General features: G+C 39.2%; 1 protein-coding gene across 1 annotated transcript in view; it reads right to left on the bottom strand.

Annotated features, from left to right (window-relative positions):
- Positions 1–20,075, bottom strand: part of BMPR1A (bone morphogenetic protein receptor type 1A) — a 138,787-nt gene that overhangs the window by 3,776 nt on the left and 114,936 nt on the right. Inside the window, exons 5-12 of the mRNA XM_043596780.1 lie at positions 19,577–19,679; positions 15,158–15,254; positions 14,895–14,994; positions 9,343–9,487; positions 5,048–5,240; positions 3,252–3,549; positions 1,162–1,337; positions 28–158 (exon numbers count right to left, since the gene is read on the bottom strand). Coding sequence (XP_043452715.1) covers positions 28–158; positions 1,162–1,337; positions 3,252–3,549; positions 5,048–5,240; positions 9,343–9,487; positions 14,895–14,994; positions 15,158–15,254; positions 19,577–19,679 — 1,243 coding nt within the window. The remainder of the gene's footprint in view (positions 1–27; positions 159–1,161; positions 1,338–3,251; positions 3,550–5,047; positions 5,241–9,342; positions 9,488–14,894; positions 14,995–15,157; positions 15,255–19,576; positions 19,680–20,075) is intronic.

Below are 20,075 nucleotides of genomic sequence, written 5' to 3'. Positions count from 1 at the left end.
CACTTCAGGGGACGGAGCTCTGCTTACTTCATCACTGTTCCATCGATTGGACACAATTGGCCGCAAACGTTTGACACACACAACCTCACGCATATCTTCGTATGATGGATCATTGGGTACCATATTGTAATAAGGCAACTGGTACTCTTCTACTATCCCTGTAGGGAGGTGAGAAAACACAGTGGGCACAAAAAATGTCAACCTACTCAGCACCTCTTACTCAACTATGGGAGTTAAAACAGATTCCTACACAAAGAAGAAAAGAATTAGAGTAACGGATTCACTTTTAACAGTAAATGTATGTTCTTCTCTTTTTCATGCCTAATTATTTTCTCTACCTCCATTCGGGTAGGGTTCTATGAAACTTATGGACTTAGCTATGTATATCCCTTAAAAAAAGTAAGGTGAAATGCTCATTTATCTTTTTAGTCTAATTATTTACATACATATTTGTTCTTATTAATGAATGCAGTTTTTATTTTTTGTTCTACAGCAGAAAGACAACATGATTTGTGGGGAATAGTGAACATGGCAGGCCTGAGACTGCTGCCCTGAAAAGGCCTGCGTAGAGGGCTGAAGCTGGGCCAGTGTCTGGGAACTTGCCAGGTAAACAGTCCCCTACACGCATATAAAACTTCTCCTAAGTGATAAGGTCGCTCACTGTGCCTAGATGGTTTGTGCAAACAATATGGTTTATGCTGAACACCTGTTCTTGTTCTAGGAGTTTGGAATTCTGGTACTTGCTAGGTGGAGGGTGCCCATGTAACCTGGCTCTAAAAATATCTTTGGGTACTAGGTCTCTCATGAAGTTTCCTAGATGACAGTATTTCACAAGTGTCCTAACTCACTGCTGGAGGGATTAAGCACATCCTGTGTGACTCCACTGGGAGAGGGCTACTGGAGGCTTGTGCCCCATTTCCTCTGAACTTTGCTCCGTGCACTTTTCCCTTGGCTGACTTTATCTGTATTCTTTCACTGTAATAAATCTTAGCTGTGAGGACAACTATATGCTGAGTCCTGTGAGTCCTTGTAGTGAAATCACAAAATGTGGCAGTGGCCTTGATCCCCAACATATATGACATCTAAGTTATATAAATGGAGCTGTTGCTTTTTCAATAATGAGGATATAAACATAACTGGAACCACACTAACTAGTCTTACCTCCTGTGATACAACGACGAGCCATTTCCCAAATGATCAGGCCAAAGCTATAGATGTCGGCCATTATGTAGGGTTGGAAATGGTTTTTATTCAAGCTTTCATCCAGCACTTCCGGAGCCATGTAGCGTTTGGTGCCCACCCTGGTATTCAAGGGCACGTCAACTTCATTTGTGTCGCTGAAACAGAGACAATGTTCAGGTTGAGGGTCAGGAACAAAACAGTTTATCTACATGTGTACACACACACACACACACACACACACACACACACACCATACATAAATATATAAAAAATAAAACAAAACCTATCTACCTACCTACTTAATATCTCCACATTCCCTTAACAGAATTCCTTGGGGCCAGATAGACTTTAAAAGTTAGCATTTTCCAGATTTTAGAACAGTAACATACCCCTTAAATATGTTACATATCAAGTCAAGTTTTGTCACCAAACAAGTTTAGTGCCTCTTTAAGAAAAACGAGTGTACTGAATATAAGAAAAAGTGGTAGATAATTATATCCTAGAACAAGTGAATAAGAAACTGAGAGGAATCATTTGTTTTTACCATTCCCACATGATAAACTCAGTCTCTGTGACACAGGATTACATTTTCTTCTTCTTTATGGATCCAATCCACTTAGTTCTGTTGTGAGTAATGTTTACATAATCATATTGACAATCAGTAATAAATGATGTTTATTGGTTTTTCAAATCTTGGACTACATTTTAGAGTTGGAAGACATGAATGCTTTGTTGCTCAGGCCCCCAATTCTGGCAGGTTCTGGAAACTACTCTGAAGCTGAGATTAATATAATGTATTTTAGGTTTTCTTTTTTTCTTATTTTTTTTACATTTACTTATTTTTGAGAGACAGAATCTGAAGCAAGCTCCAGGCTCCGAGCTGTCAGCACAGAGCCCGATGCGGGGCTCAAACTCACAAACCATGAGATCATGACCTGAGCCAAAGTTGGACGCTTAACCGGACTGAGCCACCCATGAGCCCCTATTTTAGGTTTTCTTAAACAGCACCTGATGAACAGTTGAGCCAATGAACACTACAATGGCAAAGAACAACAACAGGATCAGAAGACTGTAACCACTAGGGAAGAAGATTTCAATTTTAATATTAATTTATTACAGACGGACAGATGGAGTACTTTTATTTTATAACCTGAAAGGAATTCTGAAATGTAAATTGCCTGCTGTTTCCTAGAGTTATAACAATATGAAAATAGTTTCAATGGTTTCCTAAAAATTTGGTAATTCTATTTAAAAAATACTGACAATTTCAAATGGTGATGGAGAACGGTATACTGTTGTGGGAGTGTAAAGCAACGCATGGCCCCTGAAGGGGCAGCCTGCAATCACACTATCCTTTGATAGGCACCTACTCTTTGTTTAGCCTCCTCTCCAGGAATCCACCACAAACAAATACTTGTACAAGTGTTCGAGGATATTATAAATGGGTAAAATACAATGTTTATTAAAGTATTTTTTAAAAAATAATAAAATACAGACAACTTTGATGCCCATCAGTTAGGTCATAGATGAAATAAACTATACTACATCTATATAACGGAAAACTTTGTATCAGCACTGTGAAAAAGAATGAAGCAGGGGTGCCTGCCTGGACGGTTCAGTTGGTTAAGCATCCAACTCTTGGTTTCAGCTCAGGTCATGATCTCACAGTTCATGAGTTAGAGTCCCACACTGGTTCCACGCTGACCGTGTGGAGCCTGCTTTGAATTCTCTCTCCAGCCCCCTTCCCTTCCTCCACAAGTGTGTGCATGCCCTCTCTCAAAATAAATAAATAAACTTAAAAAAAAAAAAATGAAGCAGAGCTACATAAACTGAAATAGAATGATGTCTAAAACAATAAAAAGCAGGAAATCAAGAATTATGTACGGTAGGATGCAATTTTTGTAAAAAAACAACAGAAAAACAAAACACCAAGACCAAAAAATCCCCACTATTTCTTTAGAGAAGTAAGTACAAATACGTGTATGGAACTCCACTATCCTGAATCCAAACAGGCAAATATCTTTTGGAGATTAAAATGACTTCAAAGCAGCAGGCAAAGAACCACTTACCTATTGAATTTAACAGCAAGGCCCAGGTCAGCAATACAGCAACTTCCATTTTTCTTAATGAGGATGTTTTTGCTTTTTAGGTCTCGATGAGCAATTGCAGGCTTTCCTTGGGTGCCATAAATTTCTGTGTGGAGGTGGCACAGACCACAGGCAGCTGAATAAGCCAACTTGAGCAGGGCTCTGGTGTCTAGTGTGGCACATTTCAGGAAATCATAGAGAGATCCGTTTTCATGGTAATCAGTAATCAAATAGAGCTGAGTCCAGGAGCCTGTACCTTTAATGTCTGCTGCTATAAAACCTGTTCAATTGATGAGTTTAAAAGGTTAGTTATTGGAGGTGTGTAGGAAGAATAATGAATGTTCATTCAGGATACAGAGAATAACCTAGGCATCATGTACAGATAAAAATTTAATTTGCCTAACAAAATCTCTTGAATGTGTTACCAATTTTTTCCTGCCATTTATACACACACCTCTACAATTCTGTAATACTTTTAAAATAATCTTAATGATAATCATGAAAACGACAATTATATCACTAAGAAAAAGATCACATATCAGAAAATAACCTGGGGGGATGTTATCCATATACATGATTCTCTAAGCATGAAGAACTACAAGAAGAAGGAATGTGGAAAAGCATTGAAATTGAAAAGTGGACACATTACAATAATAAAGTTAACATGTTCAACTAAGAGTCTGCTCCTAATTAAACCAGCTCCCAATTGTCCATCAAGCCTCATCGCATCTGCCTTTCCGTCTGGCTCACTGACAAGCAGGTCCATGATACTAGGCTCCTTTCCTTCTTTTTTCTTGTCCTCTTTCCCTTCAGAAAAAGGTCAGTGAGTGCTGGGTTGAACAGCATTGCCCTCCCCATTTCAACTCATGTCCACTTGGTACCTGTAAATGTGACCTTATTTGGAATACGATCTTTGTAGCTGTAATCAAATTCAGATGCGGTCATATGACATCAGGATGCACCCTAACTTAATGACCAGCATCCTTACAAGAGGAGGGAAATTTGGACAGAGACACACAGGGGAGAAGGCCGTATGACAACAAACAGCAAGAGTGTGGTCTCCAAGCCAAGAAATGCCAAAAATTGCTGGCAATCACCAGAAGCTGGGAAGAGACAAGGAAGGGGCCTCTCCCGGAGCCTTCAAAGAACATGGCTCTGCTGACACCCTCGCTTTAAACTTCTGGCTTCTAACTCTGGGAAATAAATTTCTGTTGTTTTAAGCCACCCAGTTTGTGGTAATTTGTTATGACAGCACTAGGAAACTAATAGTTAAGTGTCTGGAATACTTGTGGCAATGCGCTATGCACTCTCGAAATTAAAGGGTAGGGAAATAGTAGCTGAAAAGTCAGGAAAGCTAAAGGAGTCTATGTACCCTACTGATCAGATCATACCTAAATTATTTTTCTACTTTGTAAATGAAGGTGGGGGGTAGTTTAATTTACAAAAGGCAAAAAGGTACATATAGTTAAAGTTATACTAGAAAACTGCTTAAATTACCTTTCAAAAACTTGGGTTTTGTTACTGTATGAGTAAGTCCAATAAACACTACTTCCAATTTGAAACTCACTCTTGTTTTCTTAGTTGGACAGTAAATAAAGTGGTTGGTGGGCATTCAGGATTGTTTTGTATTTAAACTGTTGTATTCTCCTGGGTCTCCTTCAGCCAAACACACATAAGCGAATTCATGTATGTTTTCAAAGCCCATGTGGCAGGGTTCTATCTGCACCCCACTAACCGTGTCAGAGTATAGAATCGACTGAAACTGAACGTGTACCCACCAAGTATGTTTTCATGGCGCATCAGCACTGTCTGATAGATTTCCGTTTCTCGAAACCAGCTAGCTTCTTCAGTGGTGAAAAATACTTTGACTGCCACTTTTTCACCACGCCATTTACCCATCCATACTTCTCCATATCGGCCTTTACCGACTTGCCGGACCATCTGAATCTGTTTGGCAATAGTTCGCTGCACCTTCATAGAAAAAGGTAAAATGTTTGTGGAGTTCCTGATGAAAAGAACCTGCTAAGACTGAGAAAGTGGTCTGATGGCCCATCCCAACAAAAAGGATGGGATGTACGACCAGTCAATAGCCCTGTTAGAATTTATAACATTTTTTTTTCAACTTTGTTTTTTTAATTTATTTTTGGGACAGAGAGAGACAGAGCATGAATGGGGGAGGGGCAGAGAGAGAGGGAGACACAGAATCGGAAGCAAACTCCAGGCTCCGAGCCATCAGCCCAGAGCCTGATGCGGGGCTCAAACTCACGGACCGCGAGATCGTGACCTGGCTGAAGTCGGACGCTTAACCGACTGCGCCACCCAGGCGCCCCTATAACATATTTAAAAGTAGATAAAACAATGACAACATATTTTGTGAAATCACACACTAATGGATTGGTCAATGTGGCAGACCGTTTGCAAAAATGGTCAAAATAATTCCACTCCTAGTCCACACCCCCTTGGGTAGTCTCCTCCACAGACTCTGGGCATGGCCATGTGACTTGCTCTTGGCAACAGAACAACGTGATACAAGTGGAGACCTGAAAAGTGTCTGTGCTCTGGGGCTCGCCCTTTCTTGCTGAGCTGGGGAACTCTGTGACTGATGAACGATACCACGGGAAGCCCTGGCCATGTCTGGGAGCATCCAGCTCCAGCCAGGCAACTCTAGAGAAGGAACTGTCCAGCAGACCCACAGAATCATGAGGGATAATAAATATTTATTGCTCAAGCCACTAAGCTCGGGGTGCTTTATCATGCAGCAAAATCCAAATGACAGTTACCAATCTTCCACTCAAGTCTGGAAGACCCTATGTGATCTGGCTCCCACCTGACTCTCCAGCCTCATCATCTGCTATAATCACCCACCCACCACCCCTCTTATTTCTCTTATTTCAGCTTTCAGAATTCACTTAAGGGTGTTATTTCTCTGTGGAACACCTTCATAGCACACGTATACCTCGCAGCTGCTACACTTCTCACAATTATAATTTTATTATTATGTATACATGTATTTGTTTGAACTCTATTCCCTTCTACTCACAGAATATAGGGATTTGTTTAGGGCAATACCTAAAGTACAAGTATTTTCATTAATTTTCATTGAATCAAAGATGCACACTGCTTGCTACCTTTCATTTTCAGAAGCACTAGTGGCCATTCTAAATTAATAAGAACCCTAAGGTCCACGTTGGAAATGCAGTTAAAATGGACTAGATTTTGTGCATACCTAAACTGACTTAACTTTATGTATCATTTATTACAGAATCCTTTTATAGTTTTTAAAGAAAGTCAGGATTATTGAGGCATAATTTACATACAATAAAATCTACTCTTTTTGAGGACTGTGTTTTGACAAATGTATACAGTAATGCAACCATCAACACCCCAATTAAGATATAGAACGTTCCCAGGACCCAAGAAAGTTCCCTCCTGGCTCTTTAAAGTCAACCCCCCTCCCCCTCAGGCGCTGGTATCACTGATCTGTTTTCTTTCCCTACAGTTTTGCCTTTTCTAGAATATCACATAAATGAAAACACACAATATGTAGTCTTTTGTCTGGCTTTTTTCACTTAGCATAAAACACTTTGAAATTCATCTGTATTGTTGCTGCCTGTATCACTAGTTTCTTTTAATGGAAGAGTGGTATTCCACTGTATGAATATACTATGATTTGTTTATCCATTTACCAGCTGATGGATTTGGGGGCTGTTTACAACCCTATGTCTTACAAACAAAGCTGCTGTGAACACTCACATTCAGGTCTTTGTGTGGGCACGTCTGCATATCTCTTTGGTAAATACTTAGTGGAAGAATTTCACTGTATAGAAAGTATAAACTTAACTTTTCAGTCAACTGTCAACCTGTTTCCCAAAGTGGCTGAAATATTTTCATTCCCATCAGCAATGTATGAGGTATCTAGCTGATCTATATTCTTTTCAGCACTTAATGTTCTCAGCCTTAGCCACACTACTGGATGTGCAGTGTCTTGCTTTAATGTTTAATTTGCATTTGCCTGATGCTGCTGAGCACCTTTTCATGTGCTTCTTTGCCATTCTTTTATCTTCTTTTGGGAAGTATCTGTTCAAAATTTTGTCCATTTTTAAAAACTGGGTAGCCTTATTACTTAATTATAAATGTTCTTTATACATTCTGCAATAGAAATTCTTTCAGATCTGCATTGTCAGTTTGTGACTTATTTTTTCCTTTGTTTAAGTGTCTTCTGAATAGGAAAAGTTTTAAATTTTGAGAAAGCCCAATTCACCGGGGCACCTGGGTGGCTCAGTAGGTTAAGCATCCAACTCTTGGTTTTGGCTCAGGTCAGGATCTCACAGTTTCGTGAGTTCAAGCCCCACATTGGGCTCTGCACTGGCAGCACAGAGCCTGCTTGGGATTCCCTCTCCTCCCCTCTCTCTCGGCCTCACCCCACTTGCACTGTCTCGGTCTCTCTCAAAATAAATAAACTTAAAAAAAAAAAGTCCAATGTATCATTTAAAAAAATGATTCATGCCTTTTGTGTGCTAAGAAACCCTTGCTTAACCCAATGTCACAATGATTTTCTAAAACATTTTCTTTGAAGGGTTTTATACTTCAACTTTTACATTTAGGTCTATAAACCATTTCAAAGTAATTTTGTATTTGGAGATAAGGGTTGAAATATACTTTTTGGCAAACATATGCCCAATCTTCCCTGCAATGTTTGTTGAACAGACTGTCTTCTCCCCACTGAATTACTCTGGCACCCAATTCAAGTGATATTTGTATCCATTTCTATACTCTCCATTCTCTTCTACTGATATACATACTTGTATGTAAGGATCACACTGTGCTGATTATTGTAGCTTTATAGTAAGTACAGAAATCAGGTAGTGAATCTTTATTCTTTTTCCAAATTGCTTTGACTCTTCTACGAGGTCCTTTGCATTTCCATATAAATGTTAGAATCAGCTTATCAATTTCTAAAAAGTTTGCTCTGATTTCATATTGAATGCAAACTATAAATCAATTTAGGATCATTGAAATTTTAATACTGCATCTACTGATTCACAGACAGGATAGACATCTCCCTTTATTTAGGGTTTTGTTAATTTTTTAGCAATGTTTTCTAATTTTCAGTGCACAGGTCTTATATACATTTTGTTAAGCTTATTCTAAAATATATGATGTCTTTTAAAGCTATTTTAAATGATACTGCTTTAAAATTTTTAATTCCTGGGGTGCCAGGGCAGCTCAGTTGGTTGAGTGCCTGACTTCAGCTCAGGTCATGATCTCACAATTCGTGAATTTGAGCCCAGTGTCGGGCTCTGGGCTGACGCTCGGATCCTGGAGCTGGCTTTGGATTCTGTGTCTTCCTCTCTCTCTGCCCTTCCCCTGCTTGCACGCTCTCTCTCTCAAAAATAAACATTAAAATACATTTTTTAAAATAAAACATTAATTCCTAACGACTCGTTGCCAGTGTACCTAAATTCAATGATTTCTGTACAGTGACCATATATTCTGCAACCCTGATAAACTCACTTTACGGTACCATCCTTGAGATTTTCTATGTAGATATCATGTGGTCTGCATATGAAGATAGTTTTACTTTTACCTTTCCAATTCGATTACAGAATTCAATAAATTTAAAAATCAGAGATCAATGTATTTAAACAAATGCAATTAAATTAAAAATATATCTGGATCTCTAGTACTTATTAATTTGAAATAGTTATACTTCTCCCAGCCAATGAGTTTAACCTTAGATGCAAAGAATTTATATCTGATTCCTCTACAAGTTGGCTGTTAAAAGCAAAACTTGAGAGTTAACTCTAGCATTTATATAGCGCCTCATGATCACGTTTTTCCCTCTAACTTTGTTTGAGACTCTATCTTAATTGCCTGTTCTATTTTTCTTGTTTCATACTTCTTGTTTTTAACTGATTTCTCCTTGCATTACGGTAGCTATCTTTCTAAATAAGGGAAAAAAATGTGTGTTTCGTAACGTTCCCTACTCTGTAACAAATATGCTGTGTATGATCATATGAGGACAAATTCTGTATCGCTAAACCATTTGTGTTTGTATGACATTTTATCTTACCAATAAGGGTAGTCCAGATCCACTACCAGAACTCTGTGACTGGTCAATAAGGTCTTTTAATGATTCTCCAACCGGAATAAATGCTTCATCTTGTTCCAAATCACGATTGTAACGACGTCTGCTTGAGATGCTCTTGCAATAATGTCTTTTGAAAAAGCAGAAAATAAGCTACATTAAAATTCTAAAACTATAAAATTCTAGGGTTAAGAAAAATGTTGAGGTTGTCGACACCATCTTTCCTTTAGATAGGATCACATCCAAATTAGTCTTACAGGATAATATATTCTCTGTTAAAATAATATCCAGAAATGGAGCTTGTGAAGTAGAGTTCTATATATATGTTAAAATGCAATTTTTTTTCTACTTAAAGAACATCCTTTAACATATTTTGTGGTCCAAATCTGCTGGATATGAATTCTTTCAAGCTTTTGTATGTGTGTCTTTAGTTCACCTTCATTTTTTTGTTGTTTATTTATTTAGAGACAGAGACAGAATCCCAAGCAGGCTCTGCACTGTCAGCACAGAGTCCCACACAGGGCTCGATCTCATGAACCTCGACATCATGACCGGAGCTGAAACCAAGAGTTAGATGCTTAACTGACTGAGCCACCCAGGTACCCCAGTTTACCTTCATTTTTGAAAGTATTTTCTCTGCATATAGAATTCTAGGTTTATGACTTTTTACCCCTTGAGTACTTTAAAGTTTCTGCTCTATGCACACTGTTTCCCCTGAAAAGTTGGCTACCATCCTTACCCATCTTCCTCTGCACCTAATCTGCCTTTTCTCTGGCTGCAATTAAGATTTTTTTCCTTTATCACTGGTTTTGAGCTATTTGATAATGATGTGCCTTGGTGTAGATTTCTTTTTGTTGCTTGTACTTTGGCTCTATGGGTTTACAGTTCTAATTAAATTTGAAAAAAATTTGGTCATTATTTTTAAAAATAATTTGCTCTCTCCCCTCTTTTGGGAAGTCCAATTATATATACAGTTGACCACTGAAAAAAACATGGGTTTGAACTGCATGGATCCATTTAAGTGTAGATTTTTTTTTCAATACAGCACAGTACTACATATACATGTATTTTCTTTTCCTCATGATTTTCTTGACACATTTTCTTTTCTTTAGCTTACTCTAAGAATACAACATATAATACACACAACCTAAAAAATATGTGTTAATCAAGTGTTTATGTTATTGAAAAGGCTTCCAGTCAACAGTAGGCTATTAGTAGTTAAGTTTTGGGGGAGTCAGTTATACACAGATTTTGACTGCACAGGGGTTGGTTCCCCAAACCTCTGCACTATTCAACTGTCAACTGTATATACATTAGGTTGCATGAAGTCCCACAGTTCACTGGTGCTCATTTTTTTTTCATTTTAGTTTTTTGTTTTTTTATTTTATTTTAGAGAGAGAGAGAGAGAGGACATGTGAGGAAGATGGACAGAGGGAGAGAGAGAGAAAAAACCTTAAGCAGGCCAAGCTCAGCCTGATGCGGGGCTTAATCCCATGACCCTGGGATCATGACCCAAGCAAAACCAAGAGTCAGACACCCAACCAACTGAGCTGCCCAGGCGTCCTATCAATTTATTTTTAAAATATGTATTGATGGTTTAGTTTGTTTAGTTTCTCTTGCAGTGTCTTCATGTCTACTCATATTTTCTTCTACAGTATCTAATCTGTAATTAATCTCATCCAGTGTATATTTCATCTCAGGTATTATAGATTTCATTTCCTAAAGTCTGATATGGGTCTCTTTTAGATCTTCCAAGTCTCTATTTCACTTTTTGAACGTATAAAATACAGTTATAATAACTATTTTAATGCCCCTATTCACTAATTCTAACACTTCAATCAGTTTTCGGTTGGTGTTTTGATTCCTCATTACTGGTTGTATTAGTTGTATACCTGGTAATTGTTGACTAGATGGCAGATACTGTGAATTTTACCTTGTTGGTGCTGGGTGTTGTTATATTCTTCTAAATATTCTTATTTATTATTTTAAAGAAAGAGAGAGACAGCATGAACGGGGAAGAGAGACAGAGGAAGACTAAGACAGAATCTCAAGCAGGCTCCACACTCAACAAGGACCCCAACACTGGCCTTGATCCAATGACCCTGGGATCATGACCTGAACCAAAATCAAGAGTCAGAAGAGTCAGTCATCAACTGACTGAACTACCCAGGCGCTCCTCTAAATATCCTTGAACTTTGCTCTAGGATGTCATGTTTAGTTTAGAGCTAATTATTCCCCAATACTGAAGCAAGACCCTTCTGAGTACTCTAACCAAAGCCCTGGGGATTATGAGGTTTTCAAGTCTCCAGGTGATGGAAACAGACACTATTCCCAGACTTGTGTGAGCACTGAACACTGTTTCCTTCGATCTTTTCAGGCATTCTTACCCAGTCTTGGGCAGTTTCCTCACTTGTACATGCTGGTAAAGATTCAGCTGAATATTTGATAAGAACCTTCTGCAGATGTCCAGAGTTCTTTCCCTGTGAAGTTCTCTCCTCTTTAGTACTCTGTTATTCATACCCCAGACTCAGCTACATCTCCTTGAGCCAGAGCCTGATGGGCTACACCTGGGTTCCTCCTATGTCCTACAGCTAGAAACTCTCTCCAGGCAGTATGGTGGGCAATCATAAGGCTTACTTCATTTGTCTCTTGTTTTTCAGGGATTAGTGTCCTCACTGCCTCATTGGCAACTACTGATACATGAGTGGAGCTTACTGATTACAGACTTCACTGTGAGATAACTGCCTGGGCCATGTCACTGGGCCCATGGAGGTGAGTATATTTAGTTTTTTTTCTCTTGGGCTGGATGGATTTCCCCAAGAAGATTCTTCCTATTTCTTGTTTGAATAAGTCTGCCTAACAGAGTTCTGGGAGGGTTGAGGGGCCCACCAGTAAGTATATAAATGTTCACTTTACCTCCATGTTTTCACTATAATATCTCAGCCTCAATAATGGGATGCCACAACTAAGAATCTTATCTTTGTTCTTTTTTTTTTTTTTTAAAGATTTTTATTTATTTTTGAGAGACAAAGATAGACAGAGCATGAGTGGGGGACGGACAGAGAGAGAGGGAGACACAGGATCCGAAGCAGGCTCCAGGCTCTGAGCTGTCAGCACAGGGCCCGATGCAGGGCTCGAACTCAGGAACCTCGAAATCATGACCTGAGCTGAAGTCAGACGCTTAACCGACTGAGCCACCCAGGCGCCCTTCTTTGTTCTTTACAGAGAAACTTCTAGCTTTCTGTCAGGGAGATAGTAGGGGTGACTGTTCTGAACAAGAGTAGGGGTCTCAACATCTGTGGGACTTGTCATACAAGATGGACCACAACATTCTCACCTCCTGGTATGTAAGTCCCTGTTTCCCTTCCATAATGTTTTAGGGCTGACCTGTGTGACCAACACAATGTGGCAGAAGTGATGGTGTAACTTTGGAGTCTAGATCGTAAGCAGCATTGCAGCTTCCACCTTGATCTCTTGAATCACTCACCCTAGGAGGAAGAAGCCAGTCTTCATGCTGCAAGGATACTCATACAGCTCTGTTATGAGGCTCACATCAGAGAAACTAAGCTCCCCTGTCAACCTGTGAGCATCAGAAGTGAGCTACCTTGGAAAGTGATCTACCAGCTCTAGTCAAGCCTTTAGGTGAGCACAGCTCCTGCTGACATCTGACTGGACCTTATCAAAGATTCTGACGTGCAGTCAGTCACTCCTGAATTTCTGACCCACAGTGAGAGATAATAATTGCTGTTTTAAGCCACTATGTTTGGGAGTGATTTCCTAATGCAGTATTGCATAACACAGCATCTGACTTTCTAAAAATAGACTTTCAAGCAATCCTCTTGGTTTTACTGCCACTCTCAGCTTTACTCCCAGAGGTAACTGGTGCTGCCAATTTTCGAGCTTCTTGGGGAATTCTATAGTATAAACTGGTTGCACCTTTACTTTCTCAAATTCTAGCCTAGGAGTCTGATTTTGTAGGTCCGCAAAGTCACTTACTACTCATCCAAAAGTTTCCCAAGTTCCAAAAGTTTTGTTGTTGTTGTTGTTGTTGTTTTTTGCTGTTATCTGGTATCCCGTTCTCCTTGTCCTAGCTGGACAAAGAAGGTAAAAACTATTGCTTTTTCACTGGAGGCAGCAAAAGGGAGATGCTCAATCTGTCTCTTTATCTAAGAATTTCTGCCAGTATTACAGGTGGAAAACAGTATCTCAGTATGATTTTAATTTCTATTTTTCATATTGTGAATATTCTTGAGTCATCTTTTTATTTTTCTTTTCAGAGCTGTAAGTATTTCCTTTTAGATAAATGTGAGTTCAGTTTGGGGGGAATGTTTTCCCATTGAACTGCTAAGTTTTTTGTTTTTGATTTATAAAAGCTCTCTATATTTGAGAAATCAGCTCTTTGTAATATGAGATACCAATATTTTTCACTCTTTGTCTTCTGTTTATGGTGGTTTCTGCCACATAGTAAAGTTTTATTTTTATGTACTTGACCCAAGTTTTTCTTTTTTAAGGTTTTATTTTCTGTGTATGGGGTGTTTTTCTTTGCTTCTTGGTTTTATGTCAGTCACAGGTCTTCCACACTGAGATTATTTTTTTAAATTCTTCTAGGTCTGTTCCAGTGCTTTAATCAGTTAATGTTACATATTTAGATCCAAGATGGGTAAAACTTATTACGATGTAGGTTACTGACTGAACTTCATCTTTTTCTTTTTTTTTAAAGAGGGGGTGGAGGGAGAGAGGGGGAGAGGGGGGGGGGGGAGAGAGAGAGAGAGAGAGAGAGACAGAGACAGAGACAGAGAAAGAAAATTAAGCAGGCTACACACCCAGCATGGAGCCTGATGTGGGGCTCGATCCCACAACTGTGAGATCATGACCTGAGCCAAAATCAAGAGTCAACCAACTCTCAACTAAACGAGCTAACTATACACCCCTCATGTTTTTCTATATAGCCACCTACTACTAAATCCATTTGTCAAATAATCCATGTTTTCCCCAGTGATCTGGAATGTTACCTTTACCATATGCTAAATTTACTTATATACTGGGGTCTATTTATGGGTCTAGGAACCTGTTCCACTGATCTCTCAGTCTACTCATATGCCAATGAGATAATGCTTTATTATTGAAGTTTATCCCCTCCTCTTATTCCTCTTCTCTTTTGGCATCTGTCTTCTGAAATCATGACTAACCACAAACAATTCTGAAGCCCCAAGTAACTAAAGAACGATAACGCAGTTGTCTTCTTGGGACAGATTTTAAACATTCAGATACAAAAAGTTCAATATTCCATAAATAAGAAAAATCCTAAGTACTCATGAACAAGAAGTATAAAGTTGGGTTCAATTAACTGATTAATAGTAAGGTCCTCTTTTTCCTTAAGAAAAATATAATCTGGTTAAAGAAGACAGACCCAGAGAATACAAGTTAATGGTGTTTGAACTGCATTCAGTGGTCAATAACTTATGCCCATTGCCTTTTAAAGAACTACTTACATCTAATATTCAACAACATATTTTATATAAAAATAATGATCTTACTTGTAACAAAAGCAGCTGGAGAAGATGATCATAGCAACTATGCAGACAGCCATTGAAATGAGCACAACCAGCCAGCGAATGCTGCCATCAAAAAATGGACCTGACAAGGGAAGTGAACAACAAAGCACACATTTGATCTCTTCATCACATACGAAAGGAGAAAAATAACTTGGGAGTGTTAAATTCTAGAAAGCTTGCTTACTTGTCAAAATCAGAAAATATTTTACTGAAAATCACAATCACCCTCTTCTAGACGAACCTACCTATGACAACAGGGGGCAGTGTAGGTTGTAAATACTGGTTACATAAATTGGTCCGACAACATTCTATCGTCCGCCGTAGCTGTGCTTTTGGTGAATCCTAGAGGAAGAGTAAGGACAAAATTAAAAATGGCTTGATATTTTCAGGTGAAAATGAGGGTTTTTTTTTTTAAATATTCATGAACACAATTTCTAGCTCTGTTGAGTGAAAAGGACCTGCAAGTTTATGTGTTAAGAAAAGATTATCAAAAAATTATTTGTGTTGAAATAGTGTTGTAAGGATTGTAAAATGGTATTTCTTAAGAACATATGTATGTGGATGATGTGTTGGAACACTGGACTATAACTAAATTATAAACAAAAGTTCACAAGTATTTTTCACCAAAACTTTGGCATATCTTAATGTATTACTATTCACCTGTTTGTAGTAGTAAAAATCTAAGTCATGAGATCTTTTCCTAAAAAACATGGGTAATACACTTTATTGCAGTGATGAACTAGTAGGGTGCACAGGATCTCACAGCAGCACCAAGACGACTTAAGTGGAGGGCGTTGTAGTCTAAAGAAAGGAGACGTGAGGAAAAATAGTCGAGGAGGTAGAAGATACTGCAGAGTCTGCACAGAACAACTATGTTGAGACTAAGGAACCCAATGCAGAAGCAAGTTAAAGCAGATGTGGTGAGGACAAAGGCAAAATGCAGAAACCATACTCCTGAGAGTTTCTTAGAGACCACTGACCAGAGAGGAGATGTGTCCCTGACAGATCAGAAAATGAGCACAGGACAAGACTTCAGTCAAGAGAGCAGACATCAACAATTATGTGTGAAGTTTTACGTGATTGGTACAGTACTTGACAAGTTATTAACTTGAATGCTGACATTTCAGCACTGCCTGGGAAAACTGCCATTCTGGACCAAAATAGCAACAGAAAGGAATTGCTTGTCATTATAAAAGTAGCAGGAACATAAGCAGAAACTGACCATGTTATTCTTAAGTATCAGATGGCCAAAACAGAAAAACCTCAGTATAATCAAGTATTACTTTAAAAAGGTGAATGAATAGGAGTCCACGACTTGATCCTACCAGGAAAGATGGGTTGAGAGTATTGGGAAACTTCCAAAAGCACAAGTTTTCCATTTTAACTAAATTTTTAATGTTAAAAAAGTTTTACTTAAAAAAAAAAAGTTATTTTTTTAATGTTTTATTTTTTGAGAGACAGAGACAGAGGGTGACCAGGGGAGGGAGGGGCAGACAGAGGAGACACAGAATCTGAAGCAGACTCCAGGCTCTGAGCTGTCTGCACAGAGCCCGACGCAGGGCTTGAACCCACAAACACGAGATCATGACCTGAGCTGAAGTCAGACACTCAACTGACTGGGCCACCCACATGCCCCCAAACAGTTTTACTTTTAAATGACCATAAAGAGAAAGAAAAGAGAGAGATGTTAGGAGTTACACAAATGACTCTGAAATAACCCCAGATCGAGAACATTTACATGAAGGAGGGAATGGAGAGTATATTAACTGAAGGTGAATAAAAGGACTACGAAGCATCTACCAACAGTTGCAGGAAGGCTAATGTTCAAAATGAGCTCAGCCCTGCAGAAGACAAAATGTAAAGATCAACCAAGAAGGGGTTTCTCTAGCAATGCTAGAAGACCGCCAAGCAATGGATGTGTTGCTGAAAACCAGGAGGTGATGGAGGACAAGGAAAAAGCACTGTTACATGGCAGCTGCTTTCCCAGACGCCGGAAGAGACCCTCCGGGCTTCTGTATTCTTGGTGAGTGGCTGCCTCATGATCACACCCTGGCAAGAGAACACTTTGAGAGGGCTGGAAGGCAGGTGTGACAGGAAGAATTTAGAAAGGACAAGTGTTAGAAACTGAAGAGCTAAATGTTAGACTCTTTCTTATGTTAAAAGAACACAGACTGTGAAGTTTAACAACTAATTTATATTAGTGAAGTCAATTTGTGATATGCCTCGTTTAGGGGCATGCAAGATATGGGTTATTACTGCTGAGCTCACTGCTCTAACCATAGTTCTTCCTTCAATATTTTTAGTGATTAAAAAAATGTATAGAATATGTGGTTGATAAACATGCAAATGGCATAAAACTGCGAGAAATAATTAAATTATCATCCCCCCCCCCCCGCCAAATCCTGCCAAATTACAGCAAAGGGCTAATTCGTTTTTTGTTTTTTTTTTTTTTTTTACATTTATTTACTTATTTATTTTTGAGAGACAGAGAGAGACAGAGCACAAGCAGGGGATGGGCAGAGAGAGAAGGAGACCTAGAATCCGAAGCAGGCTCCAGGCTCCGAGCTGTCAGCACAGAGCCCGACGTGGGGCTCAAACCCACAAACTGTGAAATCATGACCTGAGCTGAAGTCAGATGCTCAACTGACTGAGCCACCCAGGCACCCCCAAAGGGCTATTCTAATATGATAAAATTTAACATAGACAGGCATATAACAACTATTTTCAAAAACTCATTCCATTTCCATCCTCTTATTTGTGGCAAGAAACCAAAGAATCAATATAGAATCTAAGAGATATGGTTCAGCAGTAGCATAAGTGGAAGACGGGGATTTTAGCTGACAGGTAGCTCAGTATGTTTCAAAGTGTGGTGTAACAATCCAACATCCAACATCCAACATGAGATCTGGCTGTATTTAGGAAAAGGAAAGGAGTTACTTATTCTCTGCGTTCCCCCCTCCCACCCCAGGTCAGACCACACTCAATTCTGCATATTACGCTGAGAAATCAGTGTAACTCTGAAGCTAATCAGACATGGAGCAGTGGAGGGGACTGTGAGCTATCATTTTCACCTATAGGCAAAGACTATAGGAATGGGGAGGAACACAGGACCACACAAACAGACCAAAAAACTTCCTTCACACAGTAAAAGGCTGTCATATGAAAGAGGCTTCAGATTTGATCCAAAGGGGCAGGGAGAGATTTGTAGTCATTAGGAGGAAAAGCTTTGTAAAGATCACGTCAGGTCATTAGTACAGATGAAATAGATGGTCTTGGGAGGTAATGAAGCCCTTGTCACTAGAGGTGTCACACCTAGAAAATAGATGGGATGAGGGGTGCCTGGGTGGCTCAGTTGGTTAAGCATCCAACTCTTGATTTCAGCTCAAGTCATGATCTCACGGTTGGTTATGAAATAGAGCCCTGGGGTTGGGGTGGTCTTAAGATCAAGTCCCACATCGGGCTGGCCATGGAGCCTGCTTAAGATAGTCACTCTATCTCTTTCTCTCTCAGAGGAGGAGGGGGAGGGGAAGAAGAAAATAAATTGGCGGGGGGGGGGGGCGCGGGTGCCTGATTGGCTCAGTCGGTTAAGCATCTGACTGCAGCTCAGGTCATGATCTCACGGTTCGTGAGTTCGAGTCCCGCATCGGGCTCTCTGCTGTCAGTGCAGAGTCTGCTTGGGATCCTGTCTCCCTCTTTCTGCCCCTCCTCTGTGTGCTCTCTCCCTCTCTCTCAAAAATAAACATTAAAATAAAAGTAGATGGGATGCAATATATGTGGGGGGGGGGGAGGGAGATGTGCAGAGGGGGCACATGGATCCCAAACTTTTAGCAGAGATTGGAACATATATCAATCCTGAGAGTTTCTTAATAATGTGAATCATTTCCTAAAATAGTTGAGGCTTAAATTTGTGTACAAACGGTTCTATCTAAAGCTGGAAGAATCCCTGGGGCAAAATTACTATACAGGATTTTGAAGAGATTAGGTTTATAACCAAGAGCCATGAGGATATTCATAAACTCTTTATTACCAGCCCTTGGATGCCTTTGCTGCTGCTGTTAAAACAACTCCACTGAGATTTCCTTACAAGGACTTAATGTTTCTGCATTGTCTCAGAGTGATACAAAGGTTATTCTTGCCCATCACCTTGAAGTCTTTCCAGTCAATTTGATAATCCACAGGTGATACTGTAACATTTTTTTTTTTGCAGTCATGACAATTTAGAAATAGGATATGATTTAAAACGTTTTTTTAAAAGTAAAATAGGGGCGCCTGGGTGGCTTAGTCGGTTGAGCGTTCGACTTCGGCTCAGGTCATGATCTCTCAGTCTGTGAGTTCAAGCCCCGCATCAGGCTCTGTGCTGACAGCTCAGAGCCTGGAGCCTGCTTCGGATTCTGTGTCTCCTTCTCTCTCTGCCCCTCCCCCACTCATTCTCTCTCTCAAAAATAAATAAACATAAAAATTAAAAAAAAAAATAAAGTAAAATAATCTGGAACTTCAATTACCACAATCATATTACCTGAAGTAAGAACTAAGCTTCCTCCAATATACTTGGTTTATAAGAACATAGAGTGATGTGCAGATCAGGCACACTTCTCCTGGGGAAATGAATACTTTTCACGTGGCCCCTCCCTTCTTTATTTCACAGGCCCTAAATCAGATCTTACCTTGCACTGAAAGTCAGATCCTTCATATTTCATACACCCTGAAGCTAATGTGGTTTCTCCTTGGTCATCTTCTTCTATGATGGCAAAGCAGTGCCCATTCGTTCTGAAAGAAAAAAAACCCAAAAACCAAAAAATATAACTTCACATTGAAGACATGATAAACTATCATATAATTTCAGTATTTTACATATATACGTTTTTGCTTTCTATTTGGTGATATTCAAAGAGCATACAGTTATTAGTAAAGTACAAAAACAGGACATTATCACTTTCATAACAGGGCGACAATTAACTGATGACACTCAGTTGTTCAGGGAATTTTTTTGGCTAGTAAGCCAATTCTTCAATGTCCCCAAACAATATGGAATAGAATTACATGATCATATATAAATGTGTTGAATAGTTAACATAAAATAAAGTAGGAAAATTAAAATGGTTATATAAATCAGAATTGGACTGGGAGCTCACTTGTATCAAAATAATATAAAATTAATTAAAT

This window comes from Prionailurus bengalensis, chromosome D2 (assembly GCF_016509475.1).
Source record: "Prionailurus bengalensis isolate Pbe53 chromosome D2, Fcat_Pben_1.1_paternal_pri, whole genome shotgun sequence".
Classification (NCBI taxonomy): Eukaryota; Metazoa; Chordata; class Mammalia; order Carnivora; family Felidae; genus Prionailurus; species Prionailurus bengalensis.
Note: the sequence above shows the minus strand (reverse complement) of the source record. Positions and strands in the feature narration are given on the sequence as shown.